This window comes from Phoxinus phoxinus (assembly GCF_949152265.1).
Source record: "Phoxinus phoxinus genome assembly, chromosome: 3".
Lineage (NCBI taxonomy): Eukaryota > Metazoa > Chordata > Actinopteri > Cypriniformes > Leuciscidae > Phoxinus > Phoxinus phoxinus.
In genome coordinates this window covers 37,105,502-37,130,909 of record NC_136878.1, presented here as the reverse complement: position 1 = coordinate 37,130,909, position 25,408 = coordinate 37,105,502, and the positions used below count along the sequence as shown (strand labels likewise).

General features: G+C 38.3%; 1 protein-coding gene across 7 annotated transcripts in view; it reads left to right on the top strand.

Annotated features, from left to right (window-relative positions):
- mast4 (microtubule associated serine/threonine kinase family member 4) overlaps window positions 1-20,525 on the top strand; it is a 138,911-nt gene extending 118,386 nt beyond the window's left edge. For 4 of the 7 annotated variants that reach the window (XM_079608348.1, XM_079608347.1, XM_079608345.1 and 1 more), the window contains 11 exons: window positions 5,099-5,200; window positions 6,193-6,318; window positions 6,767-6,879; window positions 8,044-8,165; window positions 8,449-8,666; window positions 11,033-11,230; window positions 12,020-12,246; window positions 12,417-12,539; window positions 12,626-12,762; window positions 13,376-13,560; window positions 13,783-20,525. In XM_079608348.1, coding sequence (XP_079464474.1) covers window positions 5,099-5,200; window positions 6,193-6,318; window positions 6,767-6,879; window positions 8,044-8,165; window positions 8,449-8,666; window positions 11,033-11,230; window positions 12,020-12,246; window positions 12,417-12,539; window positions 12,626-12,762; window positions 13,376-13,560; window positions 13,783-17,762 — 5,531 coding nt within the window. In that variant the 3' untranslated portion in view covers window positions 17,763-20,525. The remainder of the gene's footprint in view (window positions 1-5,098; window positions 5,201-6,192; window positions 6,319-6,766; window positions 6,880-8,043; window positions 8,166-8,448; window positions 8,667-11,032; window positions 11,231-12,019; window positions 12,247-12,416; window positions 12,540-12,625; window positions 12,763-13,375; window positions 13,561-13,782) is intronic. The other 3 variants (XM_079608349.1, XM_079608346.1, XM_079608351.1) reach the window with 1 other exon arrangement.
- Window positions 20,526-25,408: the final 4,883 nt, after the last annotated feature.

Here is a 25,408-nt window from a genome sequence, read left to right as displayed (position 1 = left end):
ATGCAATACATTCTAGCTTCATGCAGCAAGAGCTTTAGCAGGTGCAGGCTGTGTTGCGTAATCTCAATTTTCCTTCTCATTAATGCATATCAGTATCTCATAGGATCAGCATAAGACCCCGCAGACATTACAGTCTCCTGTTCTTATCCTCCACCTATCATTCTGTAAACCTGGATCTCTCTGGATTTGTTCATTGCTGTCCTATGCAAATGAAATCACATGTGATTTTTATTTTATATAAAAAGAAGCAAATTGTGAGTTTTCTAACAAAATGTTAATTTAAGCTGCAATTCAGTATTTAACATTGCCATATAAATTAAGTGTACCATGATACAAAAGAAATATGTTAGACATGTTCATTTAAAACAACAATGTTTGTTGAATGTTTGTTTGTTGAAACAACAGCCCTGTCCTACAGACCGCAATGATAGAACATAGTTACATACAGTATAGTTTGAAATATCAAAATAACGTCCTCATGCCATCCCAATGTCATCCAAAAACAAACATTATAGTTCATATACACTCACCGGCCACTTTATTAAAGGAACACTTCACCTCTGGAAAGATGAATGTGTATTTAAAATGGGTCATTTATGTAGAAGAAATGTGAAATTATTTTTGAATTTGGAGCCTTCTAGACTGAGAAAAGCCAGAAAATGTATTTTTGGCTTATGGGGATGAAAGACAACAACTCCCAGAATGCACTTGCTTCGCTGCCCTAGGAGGCCACGCCTACCAGTAAGAGATCGCAGTAAACAACAAGGCTATGCTACTAGTGAGTCTCCGTGAGTCTGCCCAGTATTTTGATGTCGCCCAAAATGTCCAGGATTCGGCTTTTGCGTTCTACAGTCGCCATTCATTATGTTTACTGTGACGAGCAGGAACGAGACTGACGGCCGCGGAGAACGATGCGAGCCCGGTGGCGTGATTACTGATGAGCGGCGCCGGCGCCTGTGAGACGCACCGGTCTCGTATCTCTCACGGAGGAGCGGGAATTTTCCTAGCAATGTTAAAACGCACATCAAACGATCACTTGTTTAGCGTTCATGTAAACACTACATTCAGATTCACCAATCGGAATGAGTTCAGTTAGATTGAAACAAAAGGTGTGCATGTAAACTATGAATGCGACTGCAGAAAGCAAAAGCCGAATCCTGGACATTTTGGACGATCTCGACGGCCGGACATGTCCGGGAAAAAGAGGATGGTCACCGCTACTACTCAGCTTTCTCCACAGAATAAGAAACTGTTAGCTTTAGCTTCCAAATAAAGAATGGCTGACACTATATGTACATTCTGTGAGTGAGATCCCTCTATGGGCGGGTTGAAAACATGCGGAACAGCGCCTTCTACTGGATAAATGATGAGCTAGTGTTTGTAGTCTTACCCTTATTCAAAGAAATTTGACTTCCTGCTTTTTATGACGCAAATTGACGATTTTTGCGTCATAAAAAGCAGGAAGTGGAACACTTAAATCCTTATTTCTCCCATCTCAGGGGAAAATAAGGGAATAAACCATGACCATTCGAAAATGTGACTGGGTTTCTAAAGATACAAAGTCTAATGCAAATGGGTGAAGTGTTCCTTTAAGTACACCTTACTATTATTGGGTTGGAACCTCTTTTGCCTTCAGAACTGCCTTAATTCTTCATGGGATAGATTCAACAATGTGCTATAAACATTCCTCAGAGACTTTGGTCCATATTGGCATGATAGCATCACACAGTTGCTGCAGATTTGTCATTTGCACATCATGATTTGAATCTCCCATTCCACCACATCCCAAAAGAGCTATATTGGATTAAGATCTGTGACTGTGAAGGCCTTTTGAGTATAGTGAACTCATTGTAATTTTCAAGAAACCAGTTTGAGATTATTTGAAACTTGTGACATGACATGTTTTCCTATTGGAAAAATCCATTAGAAGATTGTGGTCATAAAGAGATGGACATGGTTAGCAACAATACTCAGGTAGCCTGTGGGGTTTAAATTATGCTCAATTGGTACTAAGGGGCCCAAAGTGTGCCAAAAAAAAAAAGTTCCCTACACCATTACACCACCACCAGTAGCCTGAACCACTGATACAAGGCAGGATGGATCCATGCTTTCATGTTGTTTACACCAAATTCTGACCTTAAAGGGTTAGTTCACCCAAAAATGAAAATAATGTCATTAATGACTTACCCTCATGTCGTTCTAAGCCCGTAAGACCTCCGTTCATCTTCGGAACACAGTTTAAGATATTTTAGATTTAGTCCGAGAGCTTTCTGTCCGTCCATTGAAACTGTATATACAGTATACTGTCCATGTCCATAAAGGTAATAAAAACATCATCAAAGTAGTCCATGTGGCATCAGTGGGTTAGTTAGAAGTTTTTGAAGCATCGAAAATACTTTTTGGTCCAAAAATAACACAAAATAAGACTTTATTCAGCATTGTATTCTCTCCCGGGTCTGTTGTCAATCTGCGTTCAGGACTCCGCAGTGACGCTGCTGACGTAAGACGCTGATGACGTGTTATCTGGTGCGCCCAAGCTTCGTTTACAGTCTGAGGGAGACGCACGCTATATTCAAGCTATTCTACATTGTTTGCGTGGATATCATTTTTTTAATGGTGCGTAAATGTGCATGTCGCGGATGAGACACTTTTACAGCGTGCGTTTCCCTCAGTCTATAAATGAAGCTCGGGCGCACCAGATAACACGTCATCAGCGTCTTACGCCATCAGCGTAACTGTGAAGGATTGACAACAGACCCGGGAGAGAATACAATGCTGAATAAAGTCTTATTTTGTGTTATTTTTGGACCAAAAAGTATTTTCGATGCTTCAAAAACTTCTAACTAACCCACTGATGTCACATGGACTACTTTGATGATGTTTTTATTACCTTTATGGACATGGACAGTATACTGTATATACAGTTTCAATGGACGGACAGAAAGCTCTCGGACTAAATCTAAAATATCTTAAACTGTGTTCCGAAGATGAACGGAGGTCTTACGGGCTTAGAACGACATGAGGGTGAGTCATTAATGACATTATTTTCATTTTTGGGTGAACTAACCCTTTAACTCTTACACCAAATTCCGACTCATCAGACCAGGCAACATTTTTCCAGTCTTCTATTGTCCAATTTTGGTGAGCCCATGCAAATTGTAACCATAGTTTGCTGTTCCCATTGGAACTCGGTATGTCTTCTGCTGCTGTAGCCCATCTGCTTCAAGGTTCAATGTGTTGTGCGTTCAGAGATGCTCTTCTGCAGACCTTGGTTGTAACAAGTGATTATTTCAGTGACTGTTGCCTTTCTGTCAGCTCGAACCAGTCTGGCCATTCTCCTCTGACCTCTGGCATCAACAAGGCATCTTCAGCCACAGAATTGCCCTCACTGGTTATTTTCTTTTTCTGACCATTCTCTGTGAACCCTAGATATCGTTGTGCATGAAAATCCCAGTAGATCACCAGTTTCTGAAATGGTCAGACCAGCCCGTCTGGGACTAACTACCATGCCACGTTCAGAGGCACTTAAATCACCTTTCTTGTCCATTCTGATGCTCAGTTTGAACTTCAGGAGTTTGTCTTGAACATGTCTGCATTGAGTTGCTTCTATGTGATTGCGTTAACAGGAAGTTGAACCAACCTAATAAAGTGGCAGATTAGTATTTTTTTAATAAGGTTTATGGTGTACTATAGAAGTACAGTATATAATGTACTTTTTGACGTCAGTAAGATCTAATCAGCATTTTAGAATGATTTCTGAAGGATCATGTGACACTGAAGACTAGAGTAATGGCTGCTGAAAAATCAGCTTTACCATCACAGGAATTAATTTAATTTAAATAGATTTTTAATTAGTAAACGGTTATTTGAAATTGTATTGATGTTTCAGAAGTGTTTTATTTGTGCTATTTTTTTTTAATCAAATAAATGCAGCCTTGGTGAGCATAATAGACTTCTTTCAAAAACATAAAAAAAATATGTTACTCGTTATTTTGATGGTCCACTTTAGACACTACTAACTATAAGTAACTTTGCAAATGCATGTCAACGAACTCTCATTAAAGAATGAATAGACTGTAGTAGACTGTTGGGTTGGGTTAGGGTTAGGTGTTCGGGTTCGGGTATGTAGAATATGTTACTGGAGAATAACTGTTGGGGGACCATCAACATAGTGTTAGCAAATATTAAGCAGACAGTCTACTAATTCTCTAATGATTGATTAGTAACTTTTGACTGGTAGTGTATAGGTTTATATAATGTTTTGTTTCCAAGAGATTTATGAAGATATTATCTCTAATATTATCTATGAAAAAGCCATTTGAATAATATATTGTTTTAATACACGTTCAATCATTTGTAACCATACGATTTGTTTCAATCCAGTATGTTTGCTCTGTCCTTAATTTGGACTTAAAAATGTAAACTGCCAAAATGTTTATGTGGATTCTTTCATTATCCATTTAAGCCAAATATCTTGAAACAACCCCCATATGTTTCTGATACCATCAGTACCATTAGTGTTAGTTTTCTGTTATACGGGTTACCGTGGGTGTGAGGCTTAATTAATGAGGACAGCTAGCTGCTGTTGCTCTGGGCTTGGATGCATATTCATGCTTCTTAATGTGATTCAAAAGTTAGGCACATGTTTCTGTAGAGACAGTTGGAAAATAAACAAAGTACAGCTCCTCATTTATATCACCCCCCTGGCCTTTAAGCTCAGTTTTCTTTTCTAACTTGGTTGATTACAATTGTGTCAAGGGCCTGGTCTTGGATTAGTGTAAAATGCCAGATAACTAATGAATACTGGAAATTCATGAACTTTCCTAGAATTGATGCATGTTAAAGTGGATATTAGGATGTTTCATGTATGTCTTTTTATATGTACAGTAGTAGGCATGTTTATGCATTTTAATAATCGCGTTTCATTCATATGTAAATACATTCTCTGTATTCATTAGTCGTGTGCTGTGGATGAGTGAAAGGTTATGTTACAGTGGAGGCCCAAAAAACCAGAGAGGATGTTGAATGAAAAGTAATTATTTTTTTGGTTTTGTTCCTTTTAGTCAGTGAGGATGAAACTCTTTGCTTCTTGTCTTAGATGAAATAAACTGGCCGGAGGGAGAGGAAGCTCCACCAGCTGATTCTCAGGAGCTGATCACCCTACTGCTCAGACAGAACCCTCTGGAGCGCCTCGGCACTGGTAAGGGTACCAAATAATTGCAACAATACTACAAAACAAAACTTGCCAAGCACCAAAAGTGAGTAAAAATTGCTTTTGGCAAGTAAATAAAATGTCGGTCTCACTTTATATTAAGTGGATTTAATTACTATGTACTTACATTGAAATTAATAATTTCATACAATGGACTTATTGTGTACATGTTTTTACATTGTACTTATATTTTAAAAACACCTGCATGTAATTACAGCTGTAATTAATGTATGTAATTACATTTGTTATTACACTGTTGACCCTTCCCTTATTCCTTAACCCACCCTTAAACCTACCCATACCACCACACCAGCCCCTAACCTTACCTCGTATGTATCACACCTCAATAGCAGCAAAAGTGTTTTACAATACAACATGCACACAAGTACATTGTACATATTTTTCAATGTAAGTACATAATACTTAATATAAAGTGGGACCAAAATGTCTAATTGGCTAATTTCTAACAAAAAAAAAAATTAACAAAAAAACACAATTTGAATTTACATATAATTATTTATTGTTTGGCTCTTCATAATGTATGCCATTTGGCCATTAAAACAGATGTCGTCTCACCTACAGTTCACTCACAGGCATAATCCATAATCTCTTTGGTATTGCTTATGTGCACCCACCCATATAAAAAAGCTAAATCCAGCGGGGATGCTAAAAAATGCTAAAAGCACACACTGCAATAACGCTTTACCAGTGAGAGTTTATACAAGTTTGTGCACATACAAATTTCTGGTGACACAAAAAGATTCCAGTGGCATGTTTCTGGCATCACTGGAAGTGAAACTATAGCTCTGAAATGCAACAAAATCACAACCTAATTAAAACTCCTCCTTTTTTTATGTAATACCCAAAGTAGACATACTGTAGTAATAGAATGTTTTGGATGTTGCTTCATCGCTTCATGCCTTTTTAGGACATTAGGCTGTTAAGTTTTTCTTAAATTTGATTGGATGTATATCTTTAAGCAGGCGGGGCGTATGAGGTCAAGCACCACCAGTTCTTTCACAGTCTGGACTGGAACAGCCTGCTGAGGCAGAAGGCAGAGTTCATCCCCCAGCTGGAGTCTGAGGATGACACTAGCTACTTTGACAGTGAGTGACAGCAGGAGTGTGAAGTCATTGTCCTTCATGGTCCATGCAGGCAGAGCAGGGCGTCTGTATTTTATGTCTTAAGGGAGGAGCAGATGTTCCCACACTGATAGATTGCTCACATATTAGTAAAGCACAGTTGGTTGATGATATGATTATTGGTCATTTATTTGGAAAACTTTCAATAATTTGCTCTAGCTTAGTGCTTTGGACTCTTCATTGTCAAATTGTTTGCATGGTTTGAAATCAATATAGATTTAGGTAAACATTCAGTTTCTTCTCCTTCAGAAGTTGTTCTGTGTATTGTATTATTCATGACCAAGCTAGATGACAGTATGTTCAGTTTTCAGTGAACTTCACTTTAAAATGTTAGGATGCTCTCATGTCAGTTATTTTAAGACACTATTCTACATCATAGCTCAATGTGACTTCTTTTTTTTTTCAATCGCAGCACGATCTGATAGGTACCATCACTTAGAAACTGAGGAGGAGGACGATACCAATGACGAAGATTTCAATGTGGAACTGCGGCAGTTTTCCTCATCTTCGCACCGATTCTCCAAAGTGAGTTGTCTCTCTCTCTCTCTCTCTCTCTCTCTCTCTCTCTCTCTCTCTCTCTCTCTCTCTCTCTCTCTCTCTCTCTCTCTCTCTCTCTCTCTCTCTCTCTCTCTCTCTCTCTTTCCTCACATACACTTGTTAAATTCATGCAGTGCAGAATGATTCAGCTGAGAAGAGTCCTGTTCGGTGGATGCATTATGTGTTTGCATTTTGCAAGTTTTAATAAAGACGTCTAACGATGTGGCCAACACTGTTTCTGGGATAAAGCTCAGCTCATAGATTTACATACATTTGCATTTGATATAGGGATATATTTTTGTAGGTCAAGGAACAATATCACACACAACAAATACTCGTGCACATTCTTGTTCTCGGGCATGCAGGGCTTTGGTGCATTGCAGTATGAGTTGCTTCCAGAATCTATCATGCTTGCAGTGAAGATATCTGTTGAAGGCTGTGTTTTATAGTGTTAGACCAGTGGTTCTCAACAGTGGAAAATAAAAGTGAAAAAAAAAAGGAAAATATGTATTTTTTGCATTTTTATTTTTATTTTTTATCAATAATATTAGTTATATAATTTGTAATAATAATAATAATATATATATATATATTGATTTTAATCATTTTAATTCATCCTCCCTATGAGGTTTGCTGAGGCCCCCTAGTGAGTCCCGGACCCCTCATTATGAACTACTGTATTAGACAGATTTTAAATAGTGAGATGGTTTTGAAATAAAGAATGTTCTTTAAAATCTAAATCACATTTAAGTCATGCATTTCAGGCATCCGATAATTAGGGGTGATTGGTGATTGCCATTTTATAATTGACTGTTTTGTATTAAATCTGTACAATGTGATTTCTATGCAAAAGTAAGCATAAAGCTGCATCTCTCACCTCGACCTAAACATAACCCTCAGTGGGGTGTGAGAAGGTTGGACAAATTACATTGTACGAATTCATATGAATTTGCCATCAATGTGGCCTGGGAAAGTAATCCATCTAGAAATGACCCAGAACACCATAGGAACAACCTAGCAGTAACCTAGAAACCAACAGAAACATTTCAAATTACATTGTACATGCATGTGCTTCAGGATTCAGTATTGTCTCATGCCTATGTTTACTCAGTCTATTGGTGCTTACATGTGCTGTTTGTTTGTGTGTGGTAGGTGTACAGTAGTCTAGATCTGTCTCGAGGACAGCTGGAGGAGAAAGGAGAACAGACAGAGAAGACAACAGACAGTCCTCTCACTGTTGACTCACTGAGCTGGACTCCAGACTTCACTGAGATGTATGTTACCCACAAACCCTTTCCATAAAAAGGCTCAGATCCCAACTAAATGTGAAAAATCTGAAATTAAGACCTCAGCATAGAAGATATGCACCTCTATACTCACATGCCACTTGCCACAATTTTTGTTTAGAAAATATATATTATTCAATAAATAATTTATTTTGACATTAACATGTGATATGCAACAAACCAGCTACCATGTTCTTGAAACCACCATACGTTTGTAGAACGTGATTTTTCCAGGTGGATCATATAGGTTTTTCTTGTTTCTCTTCTTCAGCCCATCTCTCTCTCATTCTTCTGACAATGAGAGCGCCAGCTTGAGCAGATGCTCTGGTCTTCTCCCCAAGTTTGCCATCTCAGCAGAAGTGGAGGATGGTGAGGGCTCCCTGTCTCTGGAAGACCCCAGTAAAGTGACCTTCAGTATTGGGGAGTTGCCTCAGGATGAGCCTGATCCCACCACACCCTGTAGCACCATCAGTAACTCCACCCTCTCAGGTACAGGGGGGGGTTTATACAAGACGGGGTTGTATACTGTATGCATCAAACTTGCTCCACAGAAAATGTTGTTACTTAATTTTGATGGTCCACTTTAGACATTCTACTGACTATGTAACTTTGCAAATACAGTATCTCACAAAAGTGAGTACACCCCTCACATTTTAGCAAGCATTTTAGTACATATGCTCAGGGGACAATACAGTAGAAATTAAACTTGGATATATTTTAGAGTAGTCAATGTGCTGCTTGTATAGCAGTATATATTTACTGTCCTCTGGAAATAACTCAACATACAGCCATTGTCAAAATAGCTGGCAACAAAAATGAGTACACCAGTGATAATAGCTGTACGTCGTTTAACCATGAAAAGCCACATGTCCTATTCATCATGGTCATGTTTTTGTCTGTTTGACAGGACCATACAAATTGTTGTATCTTGTATTAGAGCAGTTCAAATTTGTGCTTTTGAGTACAATTCTCTCATACGGACCACTGAATGTTCAACATGGTACCTCATGGCAAAGAACTCTAAGGATTTGAGAATTAGAATTGTTACTCTCCACAAAGATGGCCTAGGCTATAAGAAGATTGGTAACACCCTGAAACACCCTGAGTTACAGTACAGGCCATTGTCATACTGTGGTTTTCCAAGACGGGTTGCACTCGTAACTGGCCTCGCAAGGGTCAATCAAAGATGTTAAGTCCTCGTGCTGTGCGTCAGGTGCAGAAGCTGGCTTCAAAAAAGACGCATGAGTGCTGCCAGCATTGCTTTAGATGTTGCAGAAGCGGAAGGTTAGCTTGTCAGTGCTCAGACCATACGCCGCACACTGCAACAAGTCGGTTTGCATGGCCATCGTCCCAGAAGGAAGCCTCTTCTGAATCTGGCTTACTAGAAAGCCCGCAAACAGTTTGCTGAAAGCAACCTGTCCAAGAGCATGAATTACTGGAACCATGTCCTGTGATTTGATGAGACTAAGATAAACTTGTTTGGCTCAGATGGTGTGTCTTGCCTACAGTCAAGCATGGTGGTGGTAGCATCATGGTCTGGGCTGCATGAGTGTTGCTGGTACTGGGGAGCTGTGCTTCATTGAGGGAAACATGGATTCCAACATGTACTGCAACATTCTGAAGCAGAACATGATGCCCTCCCTTCCGAAACTGTGCCGAACGGCATGATAACGACCCCAAACACACCGCCAAGATGACAACTGCCTTGCTGAGGAAGCTGAAAGTGAAGGTTATGGAGTGGCCAAGTAGGTCTCCAGACCTGAACTCTATTGAGCACCTGTGGGGCGTCCTTAAGCGGAAGGTGGAGAGGCGCCATGTGTCTAACCTCCGCAGCTGGCCAGGAGGATTAAGGCAGTGCTAGATAACAATAATTATATTTGACAATAATGGCTGTATGTTGAGTTATTTTCAGAGGACAGTAAATATTTACTGCAATACAAGCAGTACATTGACTACTCTAAAATAGATCCTAGTTTCATTTCTATAGAATTGTCCCTTGAGAAGATATACTAAAATGTTTGCTGAAATGTGAGGGGTGTAGTCACTTTTGTGAGATACTGTACATGTCAATTAACACTCAAGAGTATAGCAGACTATACCGTAGTAGGGTGTTAGAGTTCAGGTTAGTAGAAAGTTGGCATGTACTTCCAAGTTAGGTATAGTCAGTATACCTTTGTCTGTTGTGGGACTATCAAAATAAAGTTTTTGCAGATATTAAGTTAGACAGTCTACAAATACTCTAATGACTGGTAGTTGACATGCAGTTGGAAAGTTACTTTGTAGAATGTCTAAATGGACCATCAAAAGGAAATGTTACCAAATATTAAATTTTGTCTGGGGTCTCAAGAGTCTGTATTTTATGTGTATTTTTTTTCTACATTGAGTTTTTGCTATGCTGCAGTTGACTCCCAGTTGACCTAAAACAATGTGATTTGATAGCTTCAATAATATCTACTGGGTATTGAATAGGTCAAAGGAACGTGTAAAAAATATTCAAAGGGAAATAATAAGTACATTTTATTATAATTACTACAAAGATGCACTAAAAACAGAATTTTTCATGTACAGACCACAACGTTTTTAAAAACGATCCATGGATCCATGAAAACAATTAAATACGCTGTATTATTCTGCCAGTCCAGTAGTTGGCTGTCAATTTAGTTTACATGCAGACAAAAACTGTACCGTTTTCAAAAGTTTGCATCTTCAGGCCCCCAAAACGGCATTGTTGTATAAATGAATTTGAGAACAGATTAACAAATTGTGCAACATTTGTGGGAATGCTCTGGAAATAGTGTCTGGTCTGTTTAGTGTATTTCTCTACTTAACCTTTTATTTAAAAAAAATTTGTGTAGGCAGTTTCTCCGAGCACCTGGATCAGGTGCCGTCACAGGGAGGTGGAGGGGAGAGTCTGGACAGCTCCTGTAAGCCCTCCTCAGACACAGGCTCCTTCCTGACTGCTTCCAAACCTGAGGCAGCGGACAAACAGTTTGCAGTCAGCAAAGTGCCAAAATCAGTATCTACCAGTGCCCTGTCACTCATGATCCCTGGAGGTGAGTGTATGTGCATGCTGGAAGAACATGTGTTGTGTTGATGTGTATGTGATCGAGTGTGTTGGGTGTCTTTGCATGTGTGGCAAAATGTTATTGTCCATGTTAGGGGTTCCCAACATTTTTGTCATATTTTTGTTAGTTATTTCCTACTTACTGCTTATTTCCTGTACAAGAACTACATAAGAAAGGGATGTTTTAACCTTTCAATTAAAATTATTTTTTTAAATAGAATGTATTTATTTTAATTTATATGATTGTTTGGTTTGTTATTTGTATATAAAATAGGCATACTTTCTCCTACACATTTATATACATTGTTTAAAAGTTAGTTAGGTGGTAGACTGGTAGTAAGATTTTTTTTTTTTATGCAATACTTTAATTCTGCTAGGATTCATTAAATTGATCAAAAGTGAATGTAAATATTTGAACACTGTAATAAAACTTTTCCAATTCAGTGTTGCCATCACAAGAATAAATTACATTTTTGTTATTTTAAATTGGAAAACTATTTAGCAAAATGTTTTGTTTAATCTATATTTTTGATCGAATAAATGCAGTCTTGGTGAGAATAAGAGACTAAAAATGATTTAATAAAATCTTACCAACAGTAGTGTAAAGGTTATCTTAATGTAATCTATGTGCTGTACTTTATGCTAATGTATAGTAAAGTTAACTTAACAAGTCCACTGTTCAGTCTCCAATATAAGAAAGGTGGTTACTTGCTTATGCACAATGCCAGGTTATTTATTGATTTATTAATGTATGATTTGGCCTCTCTTGTTCCCCCAGATGTTTTTGGTGTGTCACCATTAGCAAGCCCCATTTCTCCATACTCACTGTCATCAGACCCATCCTCTAGAGACTCCTCCCCCAGCCGAGATTCTCCACTTAGCAGTGTCAGCAGTCGCCAACCAATCATCATCCACAGCTCAGGGAAGAAGTTTGGCTTCACTCTGCGAGCGATTCGGGTCTACGCCTGTGACAGTGACGTTTATACGGTTTATCACATGGTCTGGGTAAGTGTGGGCAGCATATAAAAAAACAATCAGCTGACAACATATATTCTTACTTGTTGAGGTCGTGGCTTGTTAGGGCAAAAATAAGTTAACATGGCAAAGATTTTTCATTTCTCATTTTACTGCATTACACATAATTAAGACTTTTTTCTTGTTTTGGGGGGTGATAGAATTTAGAGGATGGTGGTCCTGCTCACATGGCTGGTCTTAAGGCTGGAGACCTGATCACTCATGTGAATGGAGAAACGGTTCACGGGCTGCTTCACACTGAGGTGGTGGAACTACTGCTGAAGGTGCAAAAACCAATTGATGTACAACCACAACACTATTTTCACTGCTTATTTTTTCACCTAAGTGACACTTACATTTTGTTTTGTAGAGTGGAAGTAAAGTAGCTATATCCACTACCCCTTTTGAAAACACTTCTATCAAAACTGGTCCAGCTCGAAGAAATAGTTACAGAAGCAAAATGGTGAGAAGATCCAAGAAACCCAAGAAAGAGAAAACCCAAGAAAGGTAAGAAAACAGGAATACCACTATTCTCGTCTATTTTAGGTTTTACAATCGTCTGTTTACATAACCACATACATTTGGATACGCTACCTACACACCAGTAGCAAGATCCCCCCACTGCCAATAGATGGAGCTGTTGTTGCAATTTTTTTTGTAAAGTACACTCATTGACTGTGCTTAGAGTGGAAAATTAGTGTACTTTGCTACTGCATAAATGCATACTGTATATTGCCTAATCGTTTTAATGTTTTTTTTAAACCATAGGCAATATGTAATTATAACCATTTCAGTTGTTTATCAGATGTTTTGTTAAAAAATATATGTCCAATGACCTTAGTATTGGCAAGTGTAATTCTGTAGCATTCTTCTTGCAAAGAAATTGTTATTTTGATTTTATTTTTGTTGATTTGTTTTTGTTTGTTTTTTGTTTTTTGTAAAAAAAATAAAAAGAATCTTTTGATATTTCTTAGTGCATTGCATTATGAAATATAGTATTCCATTGAGTGTGCTTTCAATGTATACTGTACATTCTTGCAAATGTATGCATATTGTATACTGCAAAATGTCATTCTGAATATTCCAATTGTTTTTTCAGTCACGCTTTTTTCCTCTCCAGGCGGCGTTCTGTATTCAAACGATTTGCCATGCAGCCCTCTCCCCTTTTACACACCAGTCGCAGTTTCTCCTCGTTGAACCGCTCTCTGTCTTCAGGAGAGAGTCTGCCTGGATCTCCCACACACAGCCTCTCACCACGCTCCCCAACAGCTGCCTTTCGCGCAACACCTGACTTCAGCCAGTCAGGTTTGTGTCTTGCATTATCTAGACAGTGTTTCTGTTAAAAAAAACATTTTAATATCATGTTTCATATCACAAAAAGGGATCAAAATATTTGCTGCTTTAGTGCCCTGTGCATTTCCTGTTAAGTTCAGTGTGGAATTATATTGGGATTGAAAGTCATTTTAAAAAAAGAATGTTGGCACTGTATATTATCTTTATATGTTAGCTTTCCACTCTTTGTCATAGGTGGAACTTCATCACAGAGTAGCTCCCCCAGTTCCAGTGCACCTAACTCGCCTGCAGGCTCTGGCCACATCCGACCAAGCACTCTGCATGGCCTGGGTCCCAAACTACCTGGACGGCTCCGTCAGGGCCGACGTAAATCAGCAGGGAGCATTCCCCTCTCACCATTAGCTCGCACACCCTCCCCTACCCCACAGCCTCAGCCAACTTCTCCTCAGCGGTCCCCATCTCCCTTGCTTCACACTATGGGAAGCTCCAAAACTTCTCAGGCCTTCCCTACCAAAATGCACTCACCCCCCACTATTGTACGCCATATGGTGCGACCGAAAAGCGCAGAGCCTCCTCGGTCCCCACTCCTGAAGCGAGTCCAGTCCGAGGAGAAGCTCTCTCCTTCTTATGCTGGTGACAAAAAACATTTATGCACCAGAAAGCACAGTTTGGAGGTCACCCAAGAGGAGTCTCAAGGGGAGGCCTCATCTAGAGGAGAGTATACTCCACCATGCATAGAGGACAGCACTTCTTGTGAGCCACCCACCATTACTCGGGTGAGACCTGCTGAGCAGGGTTGCCTAAAGCGGGCTGTCACTCGTAAAGTTGGCCGACAGGAGTCAGTAGAGGAGCTAGATAGGGAGAAGCTGAAGGCCAAAGTGGTGGTAAAGAGGCAGGACTGGGCTGAGAGACGAGAGTCTACTCAAAAACAAGACATCATGCTAGATGTGGAAGGTGCTGCTGCTGAAGAAAAGGAGTGGGGTGTCCTAACACGTCCCAGTGCGAGAACCCAGGTTTCTGAATCTGGATCCTTGGACAAGTCTACAAATGCTACTTTAAAGGATGTCCTCTACAAAAAACTAAACCCAAGAGTCTGTGAGAGTATAGCAGAGTCTGTCACCAGTGGGGACTGTGTATCACTTTTAAGTGAGAATATGAGGTCACCATGTCAATCAGAGCGACAAATCTCTTGGTCAATGAAGGAAGGTAATAAACCAGACAGGTTAGATTTCAAAGCCTCCAACATGGAGTTTGCCAGGAAGAGGCAGTCCTTTGAGGAGAGGGAGGACTCCTTGTGTCGAATATCTTCTGGTGTTCATGAAAGCATTCATTTCAACACCACCAGATCCAAAAGTCTTCAGCTGGATTCTGCGTTGGCTTTAGAACATGTTAAAGGGGGCATGTGTAACATCCATGGCACTTCTGAAACTTTGGTCCCTAAGCATTTTAGTGGGAGAGGGGAGAGTGCGGTAGAAAAACTTCAGATGATCGCTTCTGATGGCCCTATCAGGAAGACCTCCTCGGAGTACAAATTGGAGGGACGGCTTGTTTCCTCTTTAAAGCCACTAGAGGGCACCTTGGACATTGGTCTGCTATCTGGACCTCGTGTATCCAAGACTGACACATGTCTTTCCAAAATGGCAGAAAGCCATGGTGAAAGTGCTTTATTAGCAGAGGATCTATGTGTAAAACAGCCAATTCATCAGAAAACCGCAGAAAAACAGAAAGGTCCACAGGCAGGGATGCCCGGGACACTTAACCATAAAGACAATGTGTATTTGAGCAGTAAAACCATTACAAAAGAAGAGTCCTTCGCCAATAAGGACTGTAGAATAAATCCATCTTGTAATGAGGCCCTGCACGATATAAATAAAGTTGATGGAATGAAGTTACAGATTACAAACAGTAAACTAGAGTCCATAGACACAAGTGTGAGATCTGAGAGTAGGCTAAAGACCGCTCAGGAGATGAGGGCTGCACGACACAGTGCTCACTTTGCATGTGGGAAAACGCCCTCCATCAGGGAAGTCAGCAATGAAGACCAGGAAGATGACATAGAAAATACAGAGGAGACCTCTCCAAAGCAAAATGAAACTCAACAGATACAACCAGTCCTTACTAAAGCCAATGAACCTGACAAATCCCTAGCGTCTTCTACTGTTATTGCCCAACTCAACTCTGTGCAGCAAACCCAAGAAACAAATTCTGGCAAAAATAATAGTAGGCTGAGTGAGACACCAACTAGTTTTCCCAGTTCAACATTGTCTACTGAGAAGAATAGCATAAATAATGACAAACCAGCCAATATATCGTACACCTCAGTGATAAAACAGATCCATCCATCAAAAGATGTTACAGACAACACAGTTGCGATATCAAGCCCAACCTTGGCTGCAACCAAGGCTATGATAGATAGAAAGAATAAGGGTGGTAGCACCAAAGACTTTTCTGACCTCAATCTAGAGAATCTTCAAGATTTGAAGGAAAGCAAATTATCTACCAGAGTAAAAAGTTTAGACAAAAGCATAGAGTCTGCAATCAGAGACCAAACTGGTTGTACGCCAACCTCAGCCGCTGACTCAAGGCAGGCTAAATCCGAGATATGTGTCAAAGAAACAGCATCTACCCCGCAGAGTCTATCTTTAGCTTCTTCAGTCACAATATCCATTGTGTCTTCTGTCTCCGCACTAGCAGATATACCAGAGGCCCCTATTATTAAAAGTTCATTGTCTCCCAAGCCTACCCTTCAAAGAAAAGCCACTCCATCCACAATTGCCACCCCACTGAAGACCATGCCTGCTAGTGATTCAAAATCCCAGGCCTGTGCAATCACCACCCCACAATTGTCTGGGTTGGCTGTAGTAAAAACTACCACCATCCATCCTCCACAGTCTGATCAGACGTGTGCCAAAAATGGACAAACAGCAAGTAATTCTGATCAACTCTCCAAACAAATCTCAGACAGAACACAAAATTCCGATGTGTCAATTGGTAGCAGAGAATTAAATGTGCAAACCCATCAGTCTCAACTGGCCTTAAACAAAAATCAACTTGCAGACAAGGTTAATACGAAGGAGGCAAATACTCAATTCAATTTTACAGTAAAGGATCGTAAAACCCTGCCAGCATGTGGAGACAAAATGGACTTGAGTGATAAAATAGCCCCTAAAAAGGACTTCAAATGCAGTGTGACTGAAAAGATTACCTGTGTCCCTAACCCTAACTCTTCAGGCAAAGCTGAAGTTTCAAAAAACTGTGAAAAGCAAGAAGCCATTTTCAGAAGCCAAGTAAACATGAATATCACATCAAAGGACATGGGTGCAAACCCACCAAAGACTAGAAGTTCTGACACTTCAAAAAAAGACACTCTGCATGTGCAATCCACAATGAAAAAGGAAGAAAAGCAGAAATTCAAGAGTGTTCTTGGCATAGACACCCAGAAGGTTGATAAGCAAGTTATGGACATGTCCACGACAGAGACAAGTCCAGCACTGACTGCAATAAAACAGATGCAACCGTCTGGTAGTGCTATATTAAAACAAACACCTTTGAGTTCAAAAAACAAACCCAGAGTAGACTCTCCACTTGTTACACAATCTATTGGGAAGGCTGTTGAAGATAAGGGAAAACAGGAAAACAGAGCACAGCTACAGCCCATTGTCAAGGACAACTTGGTAAATTCTAAGGATCTAAGAGTGCCAGTCTTGTCTACGTCTAAATCCCAGCCTCAGAAAGAGACCCGCCCTGGTTCTCAAGGTGGATCCGTGCCAGTGTTGCCAGTGCCAGCTGTTAAAATACATGCGTCTAGTGGGCTTCCTTCTGGTAAGGACAACGCTGCTGCAGTTGAAACATTTGGACCTTCTTTAAAGGAACAAGTAAAGTCCAGAATTGATGTTCCAAGATCAGAGTCTCTCAAGGGTTCCAGCACAAGTGATCCCATAGGGAAGCCTATAACTGCTATATCCAGTCCTGACCCTAAACATGTCGCCAGTGAGTCAAAGGTGTCCGACAAACAGATTTCATCCAACCGAAAAGAGCAAGTAGAAAAGAAGAGAAAGGAACCCACTCAAGATGTATTGTCCGCACCCAAAAATAACCGTAAAGACTCATCAAGAGGCATGCCTTTGGTGAAGGATAGTACTACTCTTGAAAAAGATTCAGTCCGTTCTAAACAAACAAAGGATCCGCCACGTGGTTCAACTTGTAAAAAGTGATGTATTGTATTGTAGTTGCCAAGCGTACTGAATTTTAAAAGAACCGAGGATGTAAACTTCATTTTTGTCTATATGTAATATCTTTAAGCCTTCCTATCTGAGGACCGGTGAAGCTGTTACTTTAGGTTTTCATGAGAAACCAGAGAAATTAATTTGTTTGTTTGTTTTGTGATCTATAATGCTTCGTTAATATTATGTCTAAAAAAAAGTGTAGTCTGAATGTTGACATGTTTTGCTGCTGATTTGTGGTCACGTTTTAAATCTTGCAAAAGCGCCAAAAGTAGACATTGTGTTGTGTTGCAGTGTGATGTAACAAGTGGCGTGTGCAATAACTGTGGAGGCGGAGTATGGATGCCTTTTTTAAGGCTTTAATGAACTGTGCCAATCGTGGAGTATAATTATACCAAACAAAAAGCACCTCGAATTTAGAGTTGAAGGTGCATGTTAACTGACTGTGTATAAAAAATGGCTTCACGCTCATTCAAGCTAGCGTTATGTATTTTACTGGTTTTTGATGTATTTAAAAACCACTAGGAAAGTATATGTAGCAATGGTGCTATTAATATGGCTTACACACTGCAAGTTGAACAGATCACTACAATTTATTTTCTATTTATTGTCTGAACTTTTTTTGTTTGTGTGTTTTTTTTGTTTTTGTTTTGTTGACCTTATCAGCAAAGTTTTGTTTTGGGTAGTGGTGCACATGGGGAATGCACTTTGTCCTGTGCTTCTCACCTGGAACTATTTTATATTGGAATCATCTTGTGGTTCTGGAATCGTAGTGGAAGGGGCCTTAGAGTTTTTTGGGGAAATATGACTTGCTGTTCTTAGCAGGTCATGGTGAAATTCACATTCCTTTCCCATGCATTTCTACGAATTAATTTTTATGCAATATATTGTAAATACAGCAGCATTATTTGTACAGAGGGGTCGGTTGAAAATGAGTGTTGTATGTTTTATATGTATATATTTTGCTATGTCATATGTTTGTATACTGTACTGAATGTTAGTCGCTAGTGATGTCATATGCTCAGTAATTGCGCTGATATTGAGTCTAAACTAGCAGAATAATCATAGTCTCAATCTGAAACAAAGTGTACTTGAAGTTGCACAGAGGAATGTTGGGGTTAACCACATGCATTTTCAGATATGTGTTTTAAGTGACGCAGCAGAGTTGTTCTCTTAATGTTCGTACTTCATGCCGCTTGAAGTCATGCATTTACATTAAAAAAGGGACAAGGCAGATGCAGAACATTATATAAAAGGCAAGTTTCAGAAACTAAAGGATTACCCCATGATTAACGTTTGCTACTATGTAGATTATATACACTCTGTTTTTCAAAAAATGAAAAATGTCAAGCTTTTAGGGCTAACATATCCCATTTGGCATACAAGAACATGTACTTCCCCTGGTTTGGTTAAAAGGGCTTATACGGGGATAATAAAATGTGCTTTAGCTACATGACATTGTGGTATGTCAGGGCTTGTGCGGTAAAATGTCCAATCAGTTTCTATCATATTTATATGCAAAGTACAACACTTATAAATGGGGATAGTATAAAACTGAACTAAATGCATTTGTGCTATCAACATCTCGTGCAGTAGGACTGATAAGTGCGTCTCCTGTACTTTTACCGTCGAGACTTTTCAAAGCTCTCTTTACGTTTTCTTCGTTACCAAACATTTAAAAGCATATTTGTCATTAGCCATGCTTGATTTGATCTTTAGGCAGTTGCATAGTGACCAATGAAGGTTAGCATCAGAATAGAGGAGTGGGTAAATCGTCGTGTCTTTTGATATTTGGTCTTAACTTTAAACCTGCTGTATCACATACCAAGCAACTGAATATCTAGGTCCATTTTAGCATACTTGTATTGTGAAACATCTAGGCTATATTACAGTATGATATTGAAGTATTTGCAATTAATGTTTTATGTAAACAGAGCATATATAAATATATACATATATGAGCTGGACACACAAATGTGCATAATTAACTAAATAACAGAATACACCATGTAAAGAGAATCTAATAAAGTAGCCAATTCGAAGTTGATTGTAGAGATTTTAAACCATATTAGCACACTGAAGTTTCTGTTCCTCATAGACCTTATAAATGTAGTGTAGGAGGTCTGAAGAGATACAAGGCACCTTAAGATTAAAAACACAATGCTTATTGGGACTTTGAGGATAACATGATATTAACTTTAATGATTAAAATGTGAATGTTTTATAGGACATATGCATTGTTTGTTCTCAAATATCATTTATTTTCTTTATCCCCCTTCCTTTCCTGAAAATTAATGTTTGAATCATTAAAGAAGCACATTAAATGCTTGTTTACAACTACTTCATGGATGTATATTTTGTACATTTGTGTTATTTGCCAAATTAATGTGCTACTGTACATCACAGGCAGTTATGCTGTGATCGACGTGTGTGTGCGTGTGTGAGCTCCTTCTAGCGGACACTCGCTGTTGAAGACCGTCGGTGTGGTAGCCTAATTGTTTGTCGTCTCTCCAGTTCAGTATGTTCTTGCTTGTTTCTTGGAGTTTTCTTTCCTCTCTCTATGTGTGAAAAAAGTGTTTATGTAGATGACTCTGCTTATCATTGTCTTTTAGGATCTGTGCAATAAGATGTGGTTTTGAGTTTTGTACATCACCCACAGAAAGCTCTATGGATGTCATAGATGTTGTATACTATAGAAATATTTATACTTCTAAAGTTGTAAAATACTGAAAATAAAAAGGCATGTCAAAATTACATTTTATTGTACTTCATTATTTTGCTTTAAAAGTTCTTTAACCTTTAGTTCGATTTCTGGGTACGGCCTTGTTGGAGCGGGTCAATTTGGCTCTAATTGGATTCAATAGAAATAAAAATATATATTTTTATATACACTGCGTGCAACATTATTAGGCACATTCATTTTCTGATCATATTTTTTTTCTAGGCACATTTTTCCAATTCCAAACCACATTAATCTTAATAACTACTATACATTTTGTATTTAATCATTTACAGGTGAAACTCCAAAAATTTGAATATCGTGCAAAAGTTCATTTATTTCAGTTATTCAACTTAAAAGGTGAAACTAATATATGATATAGACTCATTAAATGCAAAGTGAGATATTCCAAGCCTTTATTTGTTATAACTTTGATTAGGCTTACAGCTTATGAAAACCCCAAATTTAAAATTAGAATATTGTGAAAAGGTTTACATAGCTGTAAGCCATAATCTTCAAAATTATAACAAATAAAGGCTTGAAATATCTCACTTTGCATGTAATGAGTCTATATAATATATTAGTTTCTTCTTTTAAATTGAATTACTGAAATTAATTTTGCACGATATTCTAATTTTTCGAGTTACACCTGTATAGGTGATACATAATTGTTCATGAAGGCTGCAAATGAAAAACGCCTTATATTCAGGTGTGCATAATTATTAGCCAAGTTTTTACAGATAAAATAAGCCAAAAAAGACTGAAATATAAAAAATTATGAAATGCCCATGAGAAGGATGCAATACTAGAAATTGCAGTTAAGTCATGACCATTGGACAATGAAATGCTCATTAGGTCAGCAGCAGCAGGGTCAGACAAAAACTTGTGGAGAAGAAAGGACATGTTAACTGCATAAGAATTAAGTTGAAGAATAAAGTGTGAAACCATCAGGAACCATTTAGTCTCCAGTGCCACCATTTTCCAGAACTGAAACCTGCCTGGAGTCTCCAGAAGTACAAGGTGTCAGGATCTCAGAGACTTAGGTTAGGTAAAGAATCCTAAAAAATGACCCCTTCTTAATAAGAATCACAAGCTGAACTGTAGTAAAATGCATGAAGAGTCCTACCCTGAAGTCTGTTTTCCAGAGATGGACTAAAAATAAACTAATAATGAACTTACTGACATATTCTGGAGATGAATTCTTCAAACAGTGATACAAGAGGACGTGGTGCTGGTCCTTCAAGAGTCAAGAGTCGTCTTCATGTTTTAACGACAAGTTGCCTTAAAACATTAAAATATGTGGGTCAAATTGACCCATGCACAGACATCACAAACATAATAGAAATGATGTGTGTATATATCAAAACCATCAGCGTGTTGAAACTTTGTATGTATGTACATTGTTAGGGGATTTACAGTTAAGGACCCAAGGGACCAGATATTAATTAAAACCCAGAGTCAGAAGTGCAGTCAAAGTAATACATGAGTCAGAATTATAATAAATAAAAAAAGTTTTACTGAAGATAGTTTGCAGTTTCATCAGACAGAAGTCAGCTTCAAGATTCACAAGGAGTTTGTAGGCCGCCCCACTTACAGTATAAAGATCACAGGAGTTACCCTTCACCAAAGTCTAAGCTACAGTACGTCCTTGCTTCCGGTTAAATGATTCTGTTTGGCTAAGAAATAGATAAACATAGTAAATTTCCACACAGAAACGGGTAGACTGAAGCATATCTCCATCGATTATGTGGCTGACGCTCAGACCCTGAATTTAGTCACGTCGTGACCTTCCAGGTCGCAGTTCTGCTGGGCGCCAACATGTCATAGAAAACAATTCCGTCAATCCAATAATGCCACTTGTTCCTTAACCTGTAACCAAGAATACTAACACAGACACAGCTTCTTCGAGGTTGGATTTGGCCAGGCTCTAACTATAAACAGGAGAGTCTTCTCTAAACATCAAGATAATACGTTCTTTCTCTCGAGAGGACACTTTAATATAACACAGTTCTCAAGGAGAGCACACTTTAGTCTAATGCAGTAAAGACTTTAACTGAGAAATGGTCACTCAACTATTCGTTTCAATGACCCCTGTGACCATTGCGGTACCCTAGAAAAGCAGATGGATGTATTGACACGTTAACAATGTCCATCATTCATTTCTGGAAGCCGGGCTAAATGAGCAAGCACTGTTACTGCATTCCTGGCATTGAGCCAGACCCTCAGTCACCTCTCAGATATTACATACAGACATTAAAGAATACATGAAAAGAACATTTCAGTAATCACACTGGTAACTTCTATAACTAAGTAAAATCTCATAAGCCTAGAGAAGTCATTCAACTCATTTGATATTTAGAAGGAAAAATATTGATTAATACCTTGATTATAATCACTCATTAGATATGCATTGAATCAGCAGTGGATTCCAGAATCTACCCCTACAACATGACCCTAAATATGAAAATGTCAAGAAAAAAAAATGGTTAACCGATATTTCTCAAACTCAAAAATCCAAATAGGTCAAATTGACCTGCAATCAAGGAAGTAGTTAAAGTGATTGAAAAGGGACATTAGACCTAGATCTTTTTTTAAACTCTGAACTACAAATAATAATAATAATAATAAAACTATAAACAATAACATAATAATTTGAGATATATATATATATATATATATATATATATATATATATATATATATATATATATATATATATATATATTAATTAGGCTTTGATACTGTAGAATGCCATATTTGGTCTCCAACTTAACTCTCATTTGTGCTTCGGGGTCTATATGAACCCAATCGACTTTTCTTTCGTTAAAAATTATGGTTCCCTTTATCTCAGTGGAATAAAATCTTGTGCATTTTTCTAAATTATCTATTCATACACACACAAATAAAACTGGGCTTGATTCGGTTGTTCTAAAGGTGTGGGGGAAAAAAAGTCACACTCATGATCTCTGGGGTCAATATGACCCCACATTGAAATGAATGAAAAAATTGTTTTTTATTTTTCATTTGTCAAAAAAATCTGTAAATCCAGAATAAATCTGAAAATTGTCATACCACAATGAAGTCCTGGTACTAGAGCACAAATGCAATGTGGAACGAACATGTTCTTGCACACACACATGCTCGTGCGCACAAACACACACACAGGTGTGACTTCAATTGAAATATTTTTTTTTAGAAATTGACAATTAAAATCAATAATTCCAGCATAAATCTGAAAATTTCAACACAGAAATGAAGGCCTGGTACTAGAGCAAAAATGCAATGTAAACGACATGCTCACTCTAACACACACACACACACACACATACACACAAACAGGTATGACTGCCACAGCCAAATAAAATCAGCCACAAATGCAGAACAAAGATAAAAGGGATGAGACCTAATAAACACACACACACACACACACACACACACACACACACACACACACACACACACACACACACACACACACACACACACACACACACACACACACACACACACACACACACACACACACACACACACACACACACACACACACACACACACACACACACACACACACACACACACACACACACACACACACACACACACACACACACACACACACACACACACACACACACACAGTTTACTCTGAGATCTAAGAGCTGCTACTTTGTTTTGAAAACAAAGAAATTGTTCCCACACGAAAGGTATAAAAGAGGGTCTTTGGTGTCCCCTTGGTTCATTCTGTGCTAATTTCTTCTAAATTCTTCAAAAAATTCCTCTAAATTCTAAAATTAATAATTTTTTCACATTTGGTTCATTAAAATAAATAATATGCAACTACTGTCTGATTCTAAGTCTTGTCCTTTAGGTGTTTCTTATGTGGCAATTTATGTGGTATTTTTTAAAAACAGACGTTTCAAAACGCATCAAAAACTACCAAAATTCTACTATTTGAAAGAATATTTATTTTGAATGTCTTGTATAACGTTTATACATTATATAAATTCACAAAATGTATCACAAAAGTTATGATATGAGCAGTTGGCCACATCCAGTAAAATAATGGATCTCTATTGCCCTCTGCTGAGTATCTATGGACAAAACTAATTATTTCTTAAATTATAATTCCTTCAGGTTTTTCTTTGACCAACAGATGGCAGAATTATACAGCTAACACCTAGATCAATATCCAGAAACAACTTATATTTAATTTAGATCATCATTTACAGTGTTTCTCAATTGTTTACGCACAAATACTGGTACTTGAGACACAATGACCACAACCTGTAACTCATTCACCAACCCCCTGAACCAATTCTGCTAAACTACAAGCACAATTCCTGCTTTACACTCAAACTGCAGTTCTAAAACACGCTTTTTTCAAAACACTACACACAATTCTCTGCATTTGGAACAATTTTAAATATCTTAAGAAAATATCTTGTTTTCACAAGGAACACACTGCCATTCAAATATGCACACTGACTCATCACATGGGCAAACACCCGTCACACAGTTTTACTCATCATTTCTCATTTGTGAAATGCTAAAGCGAGCTTTAGCATAAAAGGGCTACAGGTGAGTAAATTCTTCTGTTGTTTTGTATGTAGACCACAGTATGTACAACTTTGTGTTGGGATGCACACTGTGTACATTGTTTTTGTGGGGAAAATAAAATATATTTGTTACTGTGTATATGTGTGTTCTGAGTATAAAAACAATATTCTCAAATATTGTACAACACACATACAGTATGTACTGTCTGTAGTAAGTGTAACACTGAACAAAAAAAAGGCCTAAGTCATTATGATGAATGGAGAAGAAGTGTTTTACATTGAGCTCATCAGTGTTCAACTGGTTCTTATAAATGTCTATTCATATCATGGTTTGTGTGTGTCATTTGAAAATAAAGAGG